Below are 20,207 nucleotides of genomic sequence, written 5' to 3' on the forward strand. Positions count from 1 at the left end.
ACAAGCCAGCAGAGCAGTGGTCAGGGGCTTCTGACAAATAATATATGCCATCAAATACTGACAGATATCATGACAGATAAGTGGGTAAAGCAGCAAGAGGGAAGTTCAGGAGCATGAATCTGGATGATTTTGTAACCTGTCAGTTAATGTTTCAGCACGTTTAGCCACTGTTCCATTGAATGTGTATAAGACTTTGATTTGTATTAAACTTTAGGCCCCAGTGTTGAAATAAGCTGCACAAAGACATCTAGGTCTGCATAGAACCCATTGATTTCCCCTAGGGTTCCATGTAGACACAAGGTTTTTCCATTTCCATTTATTTTCAAATATTATGGGGAATTTTAAATTTCCCACTAAATTTATCTGTTTGGCTCATCAGCTCTTGAAGCAATCCCTTGTCCTGTGTGACAGTGATGACATAACTCTATTGTAAATTATAACATCTGCTTCCACCCCTTTGAATGTCACCATGAGGAGCAAGGCAAATTTTTTTTTTTTTTTTGTATTAAGGTTGAATAGACGTGATGTGAAAAAACAGCAATTCCACCAAAGTTCTTTTCTATTTCAGGCCAATCTGTTGTGCATTTTGTTTTGGCTGCTGCTGTCTGGTCATGATGCAGCAGAGTTGTTGGACAGAAATCACAAGAAGAAAACTAGTTTAGGGAGTTACAGAGAATTATGGTGAAAGGTTCAACTTCTTTGCTGTGTCCTGTCAGAATTTAACTGATAGTTGTGTTGATGGTGCACAGCATAGAATAGAATACAACTGACCACAACTGAATTGATCCAGTTATAGTAACAGTGATAGAAAATTGTGTGTCAGTATAGCACATAGAAAGATAAATGTTTGGAAACTCGTATCGAATTAGAATTTCATTTTTATACAGTAGTATCATAATAACACCATTTTGTTTATATACTGATGCAACATGGTCTGATGGATGATACTGGGTGTAAAGTGTACTTTCCATACTCTACCACTGTATTGCTGTGTGAACTTAAGCAACTCATTTAGGGTACATACACACTCTAAATGAAGGTGTGATTATAGCACAGGTAAGAATAGTAGTGAAGGCATAGTTGCATGTACTCAGCATGAGCTCCCTGCCCCAGTACAGTCCACTGAGGACCCTGGGTATGTATTTGAGTTGCGAGCCTGTGCTGAAGTCTGTGCTGCCATGTCTTCACTGCTATTGTTACCTATACTAGCTGGATTAAAGCTGTCATGGATCTGTGTACCTGTGCTACAATCACACCTTTTCTGTGCATCAGTAGCTCCACAGGCAGTGTATTTTATCCACCTTTGTAAATGTATTGGAGGTGTTTGGATGAACAGCTAGATCATATTATTATCATTATTTTATTAAATTAATAGTATAATTATGATTATGAGTGTTATTCTGTGGCATTTAAAACATCCCTGTAGTATTAGAACATTGCTAATTCAAAGTGACTGATAAAAAATTCTACATCAGTCATGGACAAAAAAAAAGACTTTATTCAAAATTGAATTGAAGACATTGTTTAAATTCTGTTCTCTGACATTATCCCTTGTCCTCTACATTCATGTACATCCATCTGTAAAGGTGCCAGGAGAGAGGCTTTGCTTCCCCTCCCCAGTGAAATCTCCTATAATACTAGCTACTCCAAAAATGTGCGATAGCAGTTCTGAAAGTGCTCTCTCTTTTTCCAGTTGTGTTTTAGGTTATGCATACACTACAGCTTAGATCGATATAAGTTATGTTGCTCAGGCTGCAAGTCTGGGGGCTGTGGTAATTAAGTAGACGGGAGAGCGCTCTCCAATCGGCTTAAGGCGTCCACACTGTAAGCTCTGCAGTGTAGCCATAGTCCCATTTTTGTGGACAACCATTAACATTTGCCACACCTACTCAGGCGTTACATTTACAGACAGAAGGTGAGATACAATTGATGGTGTGAGCAGAAATGCCTCTTGATGCACAATATTAGGGAAACTGTTATACGGACATAACCCATTTCTAATAACAATCGTCTTTTTGTTATGTTTAGTAGGTAAGGTGTTTTTTGCTTTGTTTTTATTTAAAAAAAAAAAAGGAAAGAAAAGCAAAAGCAACAAAAAACCCAATATGAATACTATGAGATGAGGCTGACTCACCTGTTTTAAAACCACACCTAATTCATAAGAATTTTCCATGGGACAGAAGGCCATCATGAACCTCCCTTCAAGTATTGCTTTTGTGCTGCTACCAATTATGACCTTAAGCTAAGTAGAGGCCAATCATTCACCTTACTCACTCTCCCATGTACCAGTTTAGTTTATGGATAACATGATTCACAAAGGCAGATCTCACAGATAACTGTTATGTCCCAGCTCACTGGGAGCTCCTTAAATCAAGAAACTGTGACTTCTTAGAGCAGCACATTATTATATAAGCAGTATTGACTATGTCTGTGTTGTAGGAATATTCGTTCACATTGTAAACTCTCAGGGTAACATCAGAGCTCGTTTTCCCAGTTTTCACCCTCTAAGTCCGATGAGGGTAAACTTTGGGAAAGATTTTGTTAAGGATGTTTTTTTTCTCTATTTGTTCAAAGTCCCATTTAGGAACTAGGATGTCCCAGAAAAGCAGAGTCAGACTCTTTACAAGTAACTTTGCTGACACTCTGTTATAAATGAATCTTTGTATTATAACTAATATGTGCATAATAGAACCCATGAACCAGAAGTCCGTTATCTAACACTCTCCTGCAATGCATTTACTCACTTTAGATCAGTGGTTCTCCACCAGAGGTACATGTCAGAGGTCTTCCAGGGGGTACATCAACTCATCTAGATATTTGCCTAGTTTTACAACAGGTTATATAAAAAGCCCTAGTGAAGTCAGTAGAAACTAAAATTTCATGCAATGACTTGTTTATACTGTTCTATATACTATTCACTGTAATGTAGGTACACTAATTTATATTCCAACTGATTTATTTTATAATGATAGAATAAAAATAGCGTGCTGTGACACCTTTGTATTTTTTGTATGAAACTTGGGGAACACAAGTCAAATTAGACTCTTGAAAGGGGTACACTAGTCTGGAAAGGCTGAGCCACTTCTCTAGATACTCTATCTAATGTATGCAAATATATTAAGTAAATGCTGAATATCAGTGGCAGTGGTGCTAAAGCGAATTTAACTCAGGAGATTTTGCCATCTGGTGCACCTCACTGTACACCCCATCATCTCCCATATCTCATCCTTTACTTTGATCACGTGGAGCCTCAGACACAGTCTCAGTAATTCCTACATTTATATACCTTTAGTTTTATCTCTGTGATTAACCCCTGTTAGAAATCATGTTTGGACAAAGCAAGTAAGTCTTAAAAATGCAAATTTAGAATGATCTAATGTAAGGCTTGATCCTGCAAACCTTTTTCATGCATGATTGTTCTTCTCACTTCTTTGCCTTTTGCAGCTTTCTCCACTGGACAAACAATTGGACTCATAGACTTTACATTTTTTTTAACCAATTCTTTGTGCACAACATACATATTCTCCTGCAAAGATTAACCATGCAGATGGGAATGGAAACAGAGTGACAGAGTACTATTAGAAGCATCCTGGTCCCTGAACTTACTGCAGCACAGAAAAGGCTACAGAAGCAATTGAATACTTTTTGTTGAAGAATTATGAGTACCTGGTGATAATCACTGGGCTAATGATGTAATTGGCAGTAACTGAGTGGATGCAAGTAGGAAGCAAGGAGAACTCAGAGGGGAAGCTTAGAAGGTGAGCTGTGCTGAGGCTGCATGGAAAGCTTCTGCTACACCAGGGGTCGGGAACCTTTCAGAAGTGATGTGCCGAGTCTTCATTTATTCACTCTAATTAAAGGTTTCATGTGCCGGTAATACATTTTAACATTTTTAGAAGGTCTCTTTCTGTAAGTTTATAATATATAACTAAACTATTGTTGTATGTAAAATAAATAAGGTATTTAAAATGTTTAAGAAGCTTCATTTAAATTAAATTAAAATGCAAAGCCCTCCGGATCGGTGGCCAGGACCTGGGCAGTGTGAGTGCCACTGAAAAAGCAGCTCATGTGCCGCGTTCAGCACGCATGCCATAGGTTGCCTGCCCCTGTGCTACACAATGCCTGTGGCACGTTCAGTGTGTAAAAGTCCATAGGCTTAAAAGATAGATATGGTGAAAGGAAAAGAGCCTGGGCAAGTTTATGACCATTAGGTGACAGAAATAGGCTAGATAGTGTGGCACAATGAAGTAGCTGAGGGAGTGCCCAGTGACAGGGTGAAAAACTAATGCAAAGATACCCCAGGGTAACAACAACAGTCAGACTACAAAGCTTAAAACATTTGTACAGTCAAAACATTCCAGTTCTTTATTTTGCCACTTAAATTTACATTTCTTCTCTCCTGTTCTCATTTGCATCCTGTAGGCTGTCTGACTGCTCTACTTTAGATTTCAGTTCTTTTGTTAGCGCTCTGAACCCCTTACATTTATTCAGTTCCAGCTTTGTTCTCAAATGAGACTGGCTATTTATTTCAGTAAATGTATTCAGTACATGTAAATTTGGGTGAGAAACTGAATAGTTTGGCATAATGGTTATACAAGTTCAGCATAACTATTTCCATTGCTGTCTACATTAGGCTTTTTCTTCCCCTCATGGAATTTACAATTATTTATAGATAAATAAGGATACAAACTATGGAAATAATATAAAAGGTTTTCTGATATCTCGCAATAACTGGCAATAAATTCAGCACTATATGCACAACAGCTTACTGCTACAATCCGTTCTTCTGACTACTTACAGGATTCTTAACTGATCACTACTGCTTTTATATTTTTACATGTATTGTACATGTTCAAAATGTTGAGAAGAAGGATAGTCATATAATGAAAAGTCCCTAGACTGAGAGTCAGGAGAGCTAGGTTTAACCCCCAGCTCCATCAAAGACTTCCTGTGGGATCTTGAGCAAGTTACTTGATCTCACCTTGCATTAATTCCCCATTTGTAAAAATTGGGATAAAATTGGGATAATGTTCTCATCCTGTCTGTCTTGCTGCGATGGAGCGGCTACCCCTCACTGGCAAAAAAGGGGTTAAAAGCAGTCCTAAGAGAGGCTGCGCCAGAGGCAGCCAATCAGGGTCAAACAGGCCCATATAAAAAGGGAGATGAAGGACAAAGGCTGGCTCCAGGGCCGTCCTTAGGATTTATGGGGCCCTACGCAGTATTATTAAACTGGTGCCCCTATGCCGGATGGCAGCCCAAGCTCACAGCCTGGTGAGGGAGGGGGAGGAGGGACTTGACAGCAAAGGATAATGAGATGCCCAGCCTGCCTCATGGTGGCGGAGAGTCACAGTTCCCCGCAGAGACTTCCATGCACTCTCCCTCATGCAGAATGGACATGAAGAAAGTACCTAATTAAAAGCACTAAAATTTGGGAATAAAAAATGTCAGTCACAGGTTTTTTGATATGCCCTGAAGTTTGTCAGAGATTTATTTGCAAAAACGTCATAGTAAGGGTGAGTCAGCTGTCCTGCTGAATACAACATTACATATAATGGATGCAGCTCTTCTCTGTTTTACATTTTCTTCATCAGTATTTCTAAATTGAATTTATATTTTAAATGTACTCAAATCTTAAGCCAGCATTCCAGATTACTACATATTTAACTCACTGAAACAAAGACATTCTTTTAAATTAATCAGAGAGGTTTAGTGTGTTCATAACAATGTTCATTGCTTTTACAAAAAGGGAACAGTAATTCAATTTGTGTGATCTCCATAACAAGAGACATGGTTATGAAATTTCACCAACTTTAAAAAAATATGTTTCCAAAGATTTTAGGTATAAAAAGGATTTTGTCTTACTAAGGTACTGATTTTGCTGGAGGGTTCTTTTAAAACTAGTTTGTCGGATAGTCAGAAGTAAAGAAAGGGAACTCTTTGTCCAGCTATCTGGAAGGGAAGGACTGTTGTCCCTTTAAGGGCTCTCTTCAGTGGGGAGTGGGGGGAGAGGTGGTGAAGGGATGCACAGAAAGGACAGGAAGACTTGGAAGCACTTTTTTTTTTTTAACTATAGTAATTAAAATGTGTATTTTAGATAAGGGAGGTCTTTTGAAGGATTTATTTAAAAAACTATGTGTGAAGATCCACACATTTAAGGCTAAAGATGATTGTGCATCTAAAACTCTATGCAAGCATTTTTTAGAAACGTGATTTTATAATCTTCACCAGCTCATTAATGAAATATTTTTAAAGCAAATTTTAAACTAAGGTCCTGTAGACTGACATGTTCTGTGTAAATATTACATTAATGCACAACTGTTTTTGTCAGTAAAGTCAGAAACTTACAGTATAAAAATTTATTTGGGCATAAGCTTTCGTGGACATCTGATGAAATGGGTTCTAGTCCACAAAAGCTTATGCCCAAATAATTTGTTAGTCTTTGAGGTGACACAAGGACTCGTCCTTGTTTTTGCTGATACAGACTAACAGGACTACCACTCTGAAACCTGTCAGTATATACCTTGGGGTTGGCAAATGCCTGTTAAATGTCTTTATTACCCCTTGAATGTCTCTTTAACAGTTTCAATGTTGTGCTAAAAGGTCTGGCAGGCTGGAGGTTTTTTCACTCTTAACTACTAGATTCCATCCCAAGGAAGACTCACCAGGCTAGAGCAGCCATCTGTGGGAGCCTGCAGGAAGGGTCAGAACAGGGATAGGAAAACAAGAGGGTGGACACTAAGACCCAGTGGTGCCCCCAATTTTCAGGTGCCCTACGCAGCTGCCTATGTTGCCTATGCCTAAGGATGGCCGCGGCTGGCTCTGCTGGGAGCCCAGAGAGGAAGGACTGTGTCTCTGGAGGGCTGAGAGAACTGCCAGCACCCTGGACAGAGCAGTGCTGTGAGCAGGAACCGGGTGAGTGAGACATAGCTCCTGTCTGGCTGCTGGGGTTTGCAGGCTGAGGCAAGCGCAAAGTGGAAGCTGGGGCCTTGAGGAAGCGGCCAGACAATTCACTGCAGTAGCCACTAAGGGAAGTGGCTCAACAGCAGATGGCAGGTTGCCCAGAAGGGGGGAGCATAGTGTGTGGCATGGCCAGAGGGCTGTGTCGCTGAAGAGGATGCTGTGGTTCAGGGAGAGATGTGGATCCTAGAGCAGGAGTGACAGCAGTGAGGTACCACCTGAAAAGGGTGCACTAACATGCAGAACTAATTCCCAAGACAGCCAGCTGGAGGTGCCAGACTGGTGAGCAAACCCCATTACACTTGCCTATTTAGACAGCAAGCTCTTCAGGGTACGGTATTCTCTCACTATGTGTTTGTACAGCACCTAAGTACATCTGTCCTTGGTCTAAGCACTACTGCATTATAAATAATAATATATAGTACTCTCAGTCTAGGGACTTTTAACCATATGACTATCCTTCTTCTCAACACAGCATACGTACAATTGACCAAATTCTCACGAGTGGTCGTCTTCAGCATAAACACCCTCATGACATGAACATACTGACCCGGGAAGCCTTTTATTTAGTGCATCGAGCAAATTTACGGGATCTGATGAGTCAACTCAGCTGCCCAGGGCCTTGAGATGAACACCCATTCTGCTTTGAGATCTCAAATACATGGGTGACATTGTCTTGTTGGTTCAGTTTGGTGAATTGCTGCAGGTGAAGGCCAATCTGGTCAGGCAAGAAGCAATGCACACTGACATGGCTATGAATCCAGATAAAACTAAGTCTTTGGCCATGACCATCAAGCAGCCTCCAGTCCCAGATTACAACCAGCTCAGTATTACCCTGTCCGCATGGGACATCGAGCAGATGGCAACTGTCAAATATTTCAGCGGCACCACAGACTGTACTGGAGGATGCATAAAAGATATGGGCACTTGTGTAGCAGCAGTTTCTGCCTTGTTTTGGACCTTCAGCTTGCTAGGAAACTGCAGATCTATAGAACCAGCTACACCAACTTCACCTGGATTTGGATTAGTCCCCATAAATTTATGAATTGAAACTGTGACTTTGTAACAGGGTAGCAAACTAAGAATGTGAAGAAAAGAAGGTCCTTCTTTTCAATGACCCACAGGCTCAAGTGATAAAACACTGAATTAAGAGTCATGCTGGTAGGCGGGCATGACCATCTTGTATCAGGACATGAAGAGAACCATTAGGGAGCTAGGAAAAAACAAGGAAGTTCAAGCAGGAAACTTAGGCTAAAGTTTATGTTGTACTATTGTTTTTGAGTTACTATCAGCACAAAACCCCACGAACGAGGTGAATTTAGCCCTTAAGGGTTTGATCCTAGACCTACTGAAATCAATGGAAGAGAGCCCCTTGACTTCAGGATCGGGCCCTAAATCAAGATCTGTGCACTTTGTTGAAGGAGTCAGCCTGTTTACGGCCCTGCTCTTGAGGTCCTGGGAGTGAAGAGGAAAACGGCACATTCTGGCCCTGAGAATTTAAAGGAAGTGTCAATTTAGAAATAATGTTACTAATAACAATTACTAAAGATTAGTAACCCTGATGACATTTTTCAAATTCCAATTTACTCTTCCCTGTTTAGGCTTTTCATTTACTTTTTATTTCTCTCCACTTGAACAATGAAAAAAATGAACAAAGTCACTTTTGCTTTTGTTTCCAGCCTGTTTCATTTTCAGGTTCTCATCGCTATAAAATTTCAGTTTCAAAGACTTCAAGCAAAAGCCTATATGATTATCAAAACATTCAGAGAATAATTACTATTGGTTTTGTAAAAGCTTGTTTTTTTTCAGAATCTAAATTTTGGGTCAAGGATGAGATGACAGAGTTGGGCCTCATTATTCCAGTTTTAAACCAGTTAAATCAGTTACACCCGCTTAAAACTAGACTAATGAGGTGATAAGTCAGACCCATTAATTTTAACAGCAAAAATGTCAGGAAATTCAAACATTATGGTTCCCGCAACAAAAATAGTGAAGCCATATTAATATATTAAATATATTGTTGCCTCTTTAACAAGTGGTGGCTGATTTGGGGGCCTTGTTGGTTTCCCATCAGAGGAGAAATCTGAGATACAGGATCAAGGTTTTTTTTAACCTAGTGTAATTTGTTTAATTACAAAGTGTACTCAAGTCCTATAGAAAAGGAACAAAGATGGTCACAAACAACACAAAGGCAGAAACCTCAGCTAAAGTACCACATGTCAAGTTTCTGCCAAGCAGCTCCTTTGGGCCCTGTCTCCCTAGTTCTCCTATTTAACACACCTCCTTTTCTTGAGGCTATGTCTATTATGTACACCAGCAAAGCACCCCTAGTGTGGATACAGTGTATACAAGCAAAAGCTCAGTTTGGCCAGCATAACTGTATCGAAACGAAGATATTTTTCCTGGCACAGCTATGTTGGTCAGGGATGACTCCTCTTGACACCCCTCATTGACACAGCTATGTCAGCAGAAGCTTGTATTGTAGCCATGGGGCTTTTTCACCAAAGAACCACTAGGCAAAACCACTTGCAAAAAGCAGCAGATCTCAAATAGATGAGCCTGAAAAATAACTCTCCTGTTGTATGGTCATCCGGCAACACAAAGAAACCTCAAGAAAGGTTGGAGTGCCTATCCAAAGGAGAGTGCTTTAATCGACACAATCTGTTTATTGACTATCTGGGTGACTGGGGTTACAGTATGTGGTGCCTTTAACTCTTTCTATAGGAAGTTTCCTACTGTGCTTATACATTAGCAACTCATGACATTAACGTCTTTTGCTAAAACAATATTTACCTCTTTTTAAAAAAGAAATGCGTCCAACTCTTATCACAGAAGCAACTAAGTACTTCTGAGACAAATTACAATCATACATTTTTCCAACTATTCCACTACCACTGTGGCTGCCAAAAAATAATTTGTTGGGGGAGAAAACAAGAAAAGTAAGAGTAAAGACCCCAGGAAAATCCTAAAAAAAAAAAAAAGAAAAAAAAAGGACTCATCAAAAAAAAATTAAATAAAACATAAGAGACCAAAATCCTGCTCCCATTGAAATCTGTGGGAATATAGTCAGTAACTTCAATCGGAGCAGGATGTGGCCTGACAGACAGGCCTTACATCTACCCTGAAGCCTTCCAGATGTAGGTTCTGGCAGACAATCCATGAAGACAAGGTACAAAGGCAGGACACTCTACTGAGAAAATGCTGCTGGTGTTTAAAAAAAAAAAATCAATCCCAGGAAATGACAGCAAGAGCCTCTCAGTAGCAACTGGGTATAGGGCAAGATACAAATTTAATAGCGTTCCAAAAATGCAGTTTGTAGCTATCTATATATAGCGTAGCTGAGTGAATGTTGCTGAAGAAAATTTAACTTTTCAATTTCCTAACTTTTTAATGATGCAAACTTAAAGATGCATTAACATAGTTGTTTGCATTCATCAAATATAGAAGTCACTTGTCCCGGCAGAATCCTCTATTCACATACACATGCTGGAACACACATGCATACAATGATGTTTTAAAAAGCATCTTTTCTCAATTACAGAAAGACATAGGCCAAAATAATCAGATTTGGATGTCTAAAAGTGGGTGGTAGCTCTGGGCTGTGATGGTGGTGATGAGAGTCATTTTAGGATATAGATAGGAGGTGTAGGGAAGGATTATCTCTTTGCCTTTAACATTCGTTTGACCCTTAGTCCAAAACAGTACAGATTGTCTGACCTTTTGAGCATACTGCAAACTCCATCTATTTGAATATGGGTTTAAGAATAGTGGGGAGAGGACTCATCTATGGCAGTAGGGCTAGGTGGGTTGTATGCAGAGTAAAGATAATTGTTTTCTTGCGGTATTTTGTATTGGGTGAGATCTGCCACTACTTTTCTTTTTTTATATTTTTTTTATTTTAACGGAACTTCGTCCTTAATAATTGCCAAGGAAGCCTCTAAGATAGGCTTCTTTTAGTGTGTTAAATTGAGCTACATTTTCACTAGCAATTGAAAAAAAGTTTTCTGGACTAAGCTGTCAATCAACAATGTTGTTAGCAGGAGGCCGGCTCTTAGATCCATGCCTAATAAGCTTATTAAATTTGGAAGCCAGTAGAAGAAGGATTACCAACCATACTTGGCAGCCTGATACTGTGTTTTTCATTGAATGGGGGAAGAATTATATTCGTATTAGGTTTTAGTCTAAAACTTGGGCATCAATAAACATAAATGTGATCAAGTGCAACATTTTAACTATCCAAAAACTTGCATTGAACAGGGGCTAATGGTCTTCACATGTACAAGCTGAAAACAGATGACAAACACAAGTATTGTGTTTGGGGGGGAAAGGGGGTTTGAGGGTTCTGTAATTTTTGGAACCCAAGACTTTCAAGCCTGGACCAGTCACCTCATATAGTTTTTCCTGTGCAACAAATTTACCACATGTTCCTACTTCACATTCAACTTCTACTTTATTCAGACTGGGTTAGTATTTGCAAACAATTTCTTATATTGTTTTCCATATTCAGATATCAAGCCTCAATGTGGACTTGTATCTGAAACCTTTGTGCAGTTTGTATATGATTTTATAAAAAGGCTGCTGTAAAACCACAAAATATGTATCTTTAAAAACTCATTGTGGAGAGCACCAACCAGACTAAGGAAAGAAGTCAATATCCTTCTGAAAGTACGGTTGTTTCATTGACTCCTGGTCCTTTCAGTAGGGCCATTATACTGTTATGAGCTGGGTAAAACATTTTTATAGGTCAAGTTAAAACCTTGTTAAAAATTATGTGTGAATGTGCCGTCCATTTAAGATAGTGGTAAGAGATATTTAAGGAGTCACATCTAAAACGAAGAGAGCACAATGGAGTCTGCCCAGAAATCAGCAACATGTGAGAGAAGGGTTTTTCTGATCAGGAGGGTGAGTGTAGAAAAAGTATAGCTTGGGGAGATGTGGGGGCAGACAAGAAACTGAGAGAGACTCAGAGACAGGAAGAAAGCTAACACAAGGCCCAAGCAATAGCCTGTAAGAAGGGGGAGACCCTGGAGAAGCCTAGTGGACAGTTTTGGGTCTAGTGCTGGCTAAAGAGGCTTAGGGCTATAAGAAGATGTCCCACTGTGTGGTTCCGCCTGTGTTTAGGGAAGCAGGACTTTGTACATTCTTTGTAAATAAATAAGATTACATCATAGACAATACCAGACTCCAATATCAATTTCTACTCCCAACTGGACCATCCCAGGACTCCGAACTTTGACTAGCCACTTAGAACACAAGAATGGCCATACTGGGTTAGACTAAAGGTCTATCTAGCCCAGTATCCTGCCTTCCAACAGTGGCCAGTGCCAGGTGCTTCAGAGGGAATGAACAGAACAGGTAATCATCAAGTGATCCATCCCCTGTCGTCCATTCCCAGCTTCTAGCAACTTACCTTTACCCATTTGAGTTATAAGATGATGAATAAAAATGTTCTTGCCCCAACTAAAACCATTTTTTGAAAAAAGATTAACAGCAGTAATAGTTTCTATTCACTTGTTTGAATGGTAAAATTCTCATATAATTCAACTGTCAATTAAAAACATTGTTATTCACATGTTATATCACTTTCAAGTACAGCAGTGGTTCTTAACCTATTTACCACTGTGGGCAGCATCCAATACTACCTGTATGGCCCTGAAGATGTCACATGGGCCACAGCGATGTGCTGATTGGGCCACAGGTTGAGAACCACTGATGTATAGTAACTCTGTTCTCTGTTAGAAAATAGTTTACCCCTGACTACACACAACATTAAGCTATAGGGTGGGGGGTTTCAGGTGATATAATACACTTATAGAGCAAAGTTTAAGTGACAAGTGGCTGGTCAAATTTCAGGTTCCGGGGAATGGTCCAGTTGGGAGTAGAAATCAATGATGAAGTCTGGTATTGTCTTGGGTGTAATCTTAATTATTTACAAAGAATGTACAAAGTCCTGCTTCTCCAAAAGGAGGTGGAACCAAAAAACAGGGGACAGCAGAAACAGTTTCTATTTCTAATTGGTTAATATGCCATCTATAGCCCACAATTATTGCACCTTTTTCAAAAATCCCACATAGCCCTCCTCGCTGTTCGCCATCTCTGACAGAAGCATGGAGCCTGCACAGCTCTGCACTACTGTCATAAGCATTGCAAGCACAGTACGCATGATACTCCGGTATTTGCAGAGCCACAAGAAGAACCAAGAACATGATGATTTCTTGGAGAACAGATCACCATGGGACATAGCAAGAATCAATTCAAGTGTGTTGGTGGAGTGCCACTTCTGGACCTGAAAAACTGACTGCTGAGCACTGACTGGTGAGGAGGGAATTGCTCAGTTGCATGAAACTATAGGTACAGTATAGAGCAATAGCACTGAGTACAGTCACCACTTTCCACAGGTGGGCGTGATTTTAGCTGGTATCTCACTCCTGAAGGTAACAAAGGCATCGAGAGCACAGCTGCTCGGGCCCATGTGCAGCTCACCTGTTTACTGCAGTGGTGCATGCTCAAGAAAGTGTCCTACTGCTGAGGAAGAAATAAGACAGCCCTCCTTAGGCCCTTTGGGAGAGGACTGCAGAGTACCTCCATAAAAGTTTCATTGAGATCTCTCAGGAGAATTCAAGGGACCTCCCTGTGCATGTAAACAAATTGCTCCTCATAGCCTCCACTCCCTAACTCTACAAGGGAATGGAAAGCCTATAACAACCCTACCTCTCTTTGTTGTACCGCTACCTCTTCTAGTTAGTAGAAGCAAATCAATGAAAAGTCAATAGCTGTGTCCTGCTAAGCTGGGGTTGCCATCAGTATCATTGTAACGCGAAATACAATTACACACTTTCCTGAAGTTCCTTCCCCTGCACTGGGCTTACCCATGCTCGACAACCAGGGCTGATTAGACAGTGGTAAAGTCTCAAACAGGTCCTGGCTCATGACATAGCTAGATTCTTTGGTCGCATGTCCTCCATCCTCTTCTTCCTCCTCCATCTTCTCCTTGCTGTTTAGGCCAGGGACCTGTGGTTCGGGCTTCTTGAAAGTATCCACTGTGATCAGCAGGACAGAGATGGGGTCTCTCCAAGTATGGCACACTGTAAAAGCAGCATGTCTACGGCTCAGCACACTGTAAAAGCAGCATGTCTACGGCTCAGCACCAGAGTGACTGTAAGCCTCCCTGGCCTTCTGATATGCCTGCTGCAGTTCCTTCACTTTCACGCAGCCCTGCAGCTGATCTCTGTTGTACCCCCTTCTCCTGCATTCAGTGTGCAAGTTGCTCATAGATGCTGATGTTTCTATGGCTGGTCCATAGCTGTGCTTGCACAGCTTCTTCTCCCCACAGGCCCGGGAGAACCAACACTTCCTGTCTACTCCAAGCTAGAGAGCATGTGGCCAGCATGGTCAGCTAGCAGCTGTATGCAAGAATGGAGAGCAGCTCGGTATGCTTGCCAAACTGGACAGTCAGAGAAAGGCACTTTAAATACGTTGCAGGGCTTTACAGGGGAGGGGGGCTTTTCAGTCTCTGTGACCCCTAGACAGTGGAGTTCACAATTGTGACCAGAGCAGTCAGTGCTGGGCATTGCAGGACAGCTGCTCGAGGGCTATTAGGGTTGACATAATTAATGTAGCATCCACACTCGTGCTATGTCGACCTCAATATTTCACCCATGGATCAAAGCTTCTCAGGCAGCTGGTGTTACAACGTCAGTAACATCGTTGGGAGACAAATTTTTAGTTTAGACAAATGCACAACTCGGTCGATGCAAGGTGCCTTATGTCAACCAAACTTTGTTGTTTAGACCATACCTAAAGTCTTGTGGATTTATGGAAGAGCAGTCAGGTTGCACTGTTGCTTCCTCCTGCTCTCCTTCCCTTAAATTTAATGCATAACTTCATAGTTCCTGTGCACAAAAACAACTATACTGCTATATAGTTGTAAAATCCTCTTTATTCTCTCCTGTGGCTCGCTTGTGACATACAGGTGACCTTGCTTTAACAGAACAAAGCTCTAGTTTCAAATGGAGAGGGGGGGAAAGGATGCAAAGGGTTACCTGCAATAAATGGACATTTCAGCTTTACAGACAGTTTACCTGGCGATATTCTTTTAAAGCTGAAACAGCTTTGGCTCATTTAACTGGAGACAATGTGATTCCAGACACCAGTGAAATAACTATAACATCAATATAGCCCATATCAACTTAAGTTTTAAGAGGTACTTAAAATAATCATCTTGATAAAACCTCAAAGCCCATTCAAGTTGATGAAAAGGGTAAAGAGACTATCAAAGAATACATCCTCTTCTGAAGGAATCAAATCCAAGTCCCAGCTACCACCCCTGGAACTGGTGTGGTTCTGATGCACAGTGGGTATGGGGAATATGATATAAGGGAGACAGCCCCTACAAGCGGCACACACTCCCAGTGACAGTGCAAGGATGTTTCACGCCCTAAGCGAAACTTCCACCTTGCACTACCCAACCCCCTGAGATCTGTGGCAGCTCTCCGCCCCCCTCTCCACCCTGATGTACCTCTCCCCACGGCAGCTCCCCCCCTCCACCCTGAGACGCCCCACCGCGGCAGCTCCCCCCCGGCCCGGGGAGCTGTGCGGCAGCTCCCCACCCTAGCTCACCTCTGCTCCACCTCCTTCCCGAACATGCTGTCACTGCTCCACTTCTCCCCCCTCCCAGGCTTGTGGCGCCAATCAGCTGTTTGGCACCACAAGCCTGGGAGGGTGAGAAGCAGAGCGCGGCAGCGTGCTCAGGGGAGGCGGCAGAGCAGAGGTGAGCTGGGGTGGGAAGCGGTTCCCCTGCATGCCGTGCCCCCCCCTTACTTACTGCAGGCGGCCCTCCCCACGCCCCCCTGCCCCAAGTCCCTCCGCCTAAATGCTGATGACGACCGGCCGAAGATCTGGTAGTCACCGAAGGACCTGATATGCCGCCCCCCAAATGCTAGTGCCCCAGGCGACCACCTAATGGGTTGTACCGGCATTGCACACTCCCCACATGATGTGAGAAATAGTTTCATGGAACTCTTTGTGGGCCAGGATAGAGAGCAAGGCAATAGGATTCTCTGCTATGCAGAGCCTTCCCCTCTGCAGGAGGGCCGATAAGGAAGTGGCCACCAGGGAGCTACCTTGCTGGCAGACTTGAGCAATGAAAGATGCGTTTCTCTCTTTCATCCTTCTCATTTGGCAGAAGTTATGAAATGACAGAAGTTGGCCCCCTTAAACTAAATAAGGTCAACATTTATGCTGTAGATGAAAGGGCTTTTGTACATCAAAAAGTAAAGTTTGAGTTACACGTGAGAACAAACAGAAATCCAGCGTAAATTATGGCATACAATGCTCCACGATAGAAATATTGCTGAGTAAGTGGACCTAGCATACCCTACTATCCAAAGATTCGAAGTACTAATCAGGTGAAGGCCTGTCTAAAGCATACAGCAGCACACCAATGTTAAGGAGACAAAGGCATGGTATGGAGCTCTCAAAGTCCACTGTAGTTTAAGTTTAGTAAGACTAGTCTCACTGCAGAACCCACAATGGGCAATCTAGGCACAATACCAAGGTCACCAACCCACACAGAAAGGTTATAAACAAACCATAGGAAGGAAACAAAGGGTGGTACACTGTAAAAGTCCCTAGATCTTTTAGAAAAAGAAAACAGAGCTGCTTTTTAAACGAGTTCACAAACTGTAATGTGACAAACTTATGAGCCCCGTGCATTTGCTGTATCACACTTGAATGGTTATGTATACAATCTACCTCATGCCACATAACTGTGCTGCAGAATCTAAGTTTTTATTTTTAAAAAAGTATCTAGGCCCCCTAAATAACGTCCCAAATGTGAAACAATGGAATACTGTCTGTAGAGACAGAGTGTCTCAGAGAAAGCTGGAGAGCCGCTGAGTACCTCCCCCCTCCCATTCATTGCAATGGAGCATTAACTGATGCCTGCCACTGACATTTTAAATATCACCATTTGCTATGCCTTCACTGCCAAAATAAATGTGTTTTCCATTTCAGGATGACTAACGCACCTTAGCTATCCTGCTGCAAAATCTTAGTGAAGACAAAGCACTGTAGTTTTACACTGAGATAACTAGGTGAGGCCCACTGTGTGAGTTGGAGGGAAGTTGTGGGGGACGGGGAGATGGTACAAAATATATCGGAAGGACAGAACAGGTTGCGCTGGTGTGGGAGTGGCACTGCATGTGAAAGGAAGTGTAGAATCAAATGAAGTAAAAATCTTAAATGAACCAAACTGTACCATTGAGTCTCTATGGATAGTAATTCCATGCTCTAATAAGAAGACTACAGCAGTAGGGACATATTACCCACCACCTGACCAGGATGGTGATAGTGACTGTGAAATGCTCAGGAAGGTTAGAGAAGCCATTACTATAAAAATCTCAGTAATAATGGGAGATTTCAACTATCCCACATATCGTCTCAGGCCAGCCTCCTCATCAGCTTTAGGCCTTGTCTACATATGAAAATTTCATCAACTAAACTAAAAGGTGGCATTTTAAACTGATTTAGTTAAGCCAGTGCAAATCCTTGTGTAAACACTTTTACGGTTCAAATCATTTATCTTATTTCCAGTTTGAAATATACTGAAATAAGTGTCTACACAGGAATTTGCACTGGTTTAACTAAATTGGCTTAAAAGCAAATTTAAATTAAACCAATGCAACTTTCTAATATAAACATAAATTGGTGCAGTTCACCCAAGGCCTCAGGCTAACAGAATATGATTTGAAAGGGACATAGTTAATCCAGTGTAAACTCAGGTGCACACACACTCTTATTTCAGTTTAAGTTAAACTGAAAAAGGTCTATCTTAAACCAAAATAAGCGTGTGTACACAGGCACTTGCACCAATTTAACTCAATCTGTTTAAAACATTTTTTAAATTAATATAGTACAACTTTGTACCCCAGTTGCACAACGTGCCCCTCTCTTTACCTCCTCAAGGGATGATTCCCATCACAACAACATCAAATTGGCTCTACTAGCAACAAATGAAGGGGAATGTTAGGCCTTATATTAACCTTTCAAAACAATAGATAATAATCAAGCTGTCCTTCAAACCAAGAACCTAATTCTTAATGTTGTGCACACAAAATATGCTTATTTGCAGGGTAAAGACTCTTGAAAAAGATTTAAGTAGTAAGAAGAGATACAATACCAGTGGGAAGGAGACATTCCAGCGGAGTAAACTCGTGTTCCATAGCTTATTAACTTTCTGCTTGTAAAAAACAAAAAACACAGAGAACAATGTGTTAAAAAGATTCCAAGTTCTTTCAAACCTCAGCTGTCAATTAAACCTCGCTTATTTTATTAGCATATTCTTGAAAAAGCACAGTTCAAGTTTACTCTGAGCAGAGGAAATGTACAGACAAATGTCTGTTTTCCAAAGAAATGAACAGCTTTAAAAGCGTTGTAGGCTGAGTTGTGGGTCACTTCCAGCACGCAGGGCGAGTCCGTTTCACATTTGGCTCTTGCCAAAACCTGATACGTTTCGCCACACAGCGCCAGCGCTTAAAGCCACGCAGAGCGGGACAGGAGCAGGAACCACGAGCATCCTCTATTTGCTGAGCTGAAACAGCTGCTTTTAGCTGCAACCTCGGCTAGCAAACTGGGAGGGAGCTCCACGTTTAGATCTGAAAGGCAGAAGTGAGAAGAGGAGGCAGAGGTGTGAGGGGGGGCTTTCTCCCTTAGGAGCCTGTACCCCACTGAGGGGGACGGGTAGGTCCCTCCCCCCCAACCCCCAGGGAAGCAAAAGGTGACAAGAGGCGCCTTGGAGACAGCAGCAATAGCGGGGGCTGCTGACCACGCGGGTTTCAGCCTAGGAAGCAGCAGCAGCTCCCCCTTCCCGTGCAGCGCCCCCTGCATCAAGCACGGGAAGGGGGAGCGAGGAGCTCGCGCCAGGTACCTGAGACTCTGTTCCCTGCTGCTGCGGGGCCTGGCGCTAGGGCAGGCGCGTGCAGGTGCCCGGGGGAGAGGAAGACAAGGGAAGGGGAGGAACGGCGATGGCATCGATTCCGGCGCCTATCTGTTGCTCCGCGATCGATTTAGAACGGCGGCGGCGGCGGCAGCGGCAGCAGGAAGCGCGAGGGGGAGAGTGGCCAGCCCATGCAGGCAGAGAGCGGGAGGATGCGTGCAGGGAGTGCAACTGCAGATGTCCTCGCAGGCTGAGCACCTTTCTCTGCTGCTGTTGCTGACGACGACTCCAGTGGGAGCTGCAGGTGCCCAGCCTCTGCGAGATCATTCCTGGCTTGTGCATTTTAGATGCCTGACTTCAGGCACTAACCCACCTCTGTGACTTTTGGCCCACCCGGCTAAGGTGTTAAAAAAAAGAGAGAGAGAGAGAGAGAGATGGCAGCTGTTTTTATTTAGGCTCTGCCCTCTTGTGTGAATGCTTTACTAATCCCACGTGGGGCACTAGTAATTTGCACTGGCTTGAAAATGTTATATTTTTGTCTTTGCGGGGGTGGGGGATAAAAGATGTCTCCCATTCTCCCAAGGAAAAATATTAAGCCTTACAATCAATCTGTAAAGAAAGTCAGCAAGAGGACAACAGCTACAAAAAGAAAAGGGGTGCTTTAATAGCAAAGACAACTCAGATTTTCTTGCATCACCTATAATAGTGTAGACTATATGAGAACAGCATGCTGAGGAGAGTGGGAATGACCCAGTTCTGCTCCCTGTAAAAGCAAGTCAGACCAACTTTTCACCACAACCCGTGCCAGCAAACCAAAAGTCACAGAAGAGAGAGGTGCAGAAAAAGAGTTGCAAATAATACAAAAAAGCTTTTGCTGATGTTTGACTATTTTATATTTTTTTTCAGTTAGTGTCATTACTGAATGTGTGTAACAAAAAACAACTTGGTAAGAAAAAATTGTTAGCGCATTAGTTTTTTATTTCTCTTGAACTAGATTTGGGTAGAGTGATATTTTGGGGAAAAATATTAAATAAAGCTGGAGGGCTGCAAAGAACAGTGTTAAAAGCATTGTATTAAGATGTGAGGAAGCACAGTTCTAGGGTTACAGATTGCAAGATCTCTGGGACAAAAATTGTCTGAGTTTGATTCTGCAAACACTATAACGCATGGTCCATTGACTTCAATTTATGTACTTATATTGCTTTCATCACTGTAGTATTTGAATGTTACAGTCATTAATGGACTTTCTTCAGAATATCCCCCTGTGAGACAGGAAAGTACTACCTCCATTTTAGAGATTGGGATCAGAGGCACT

General features: G+C 42.0%; 1 protein-coding gene across 3 annotated transcripts in view; it reads right to left on the reverse strand.

Moving 5' to 3' along the window:
- Nucleotides 1–19,971, reverse strand: part of TPK1 (thiamin pyrophosphokinase 1) — a 539,274-nt gene extending 519,303 nt beyond the window's left edge. For 2 of the 3 annotated variants that reach the window (XM_030551432.1, XM_030551433.1), the window contains exons 1-2: nt 18,884–19,971; nt 18,137–18,193 (exon numbers count right to left, since the gene is read on the reverse strand). In XM_030551432.1, coding sequence (XP_030407292.1) covers nt 18,137–18,179 — 43 coding nt within the window. In that variant the 5' untranslated portion in view covers nt 18,180–18,193; nt 18,884–19,971. The remainder of the gene's footprint in view (nt 1–18,136; nt 18,194–18,883) is intronic. The other variant, XM_030551431.1, reaches the window with a different exon arrangement.
- Between the last annotated feature and the right edge of the window lie 236 nt (nt 19,972–20,207).

The sequence above is a fragment of the Gopherus evgoodei genome, chromosome 2 (genome assembly GCF_007399415.2).
Source record: "Gopherus evgoodei ecotype Sinaloan lineage chromosome 2, rGopEvg1_v1.p, whole genome shotgun sequence".
NCBI classification, from domain to species: domain Eukaryota; kingdom Metazoa; phylum Chordata; order Testudines; family Testudinidae; genus Gopherus; species Gopherus evgoodei.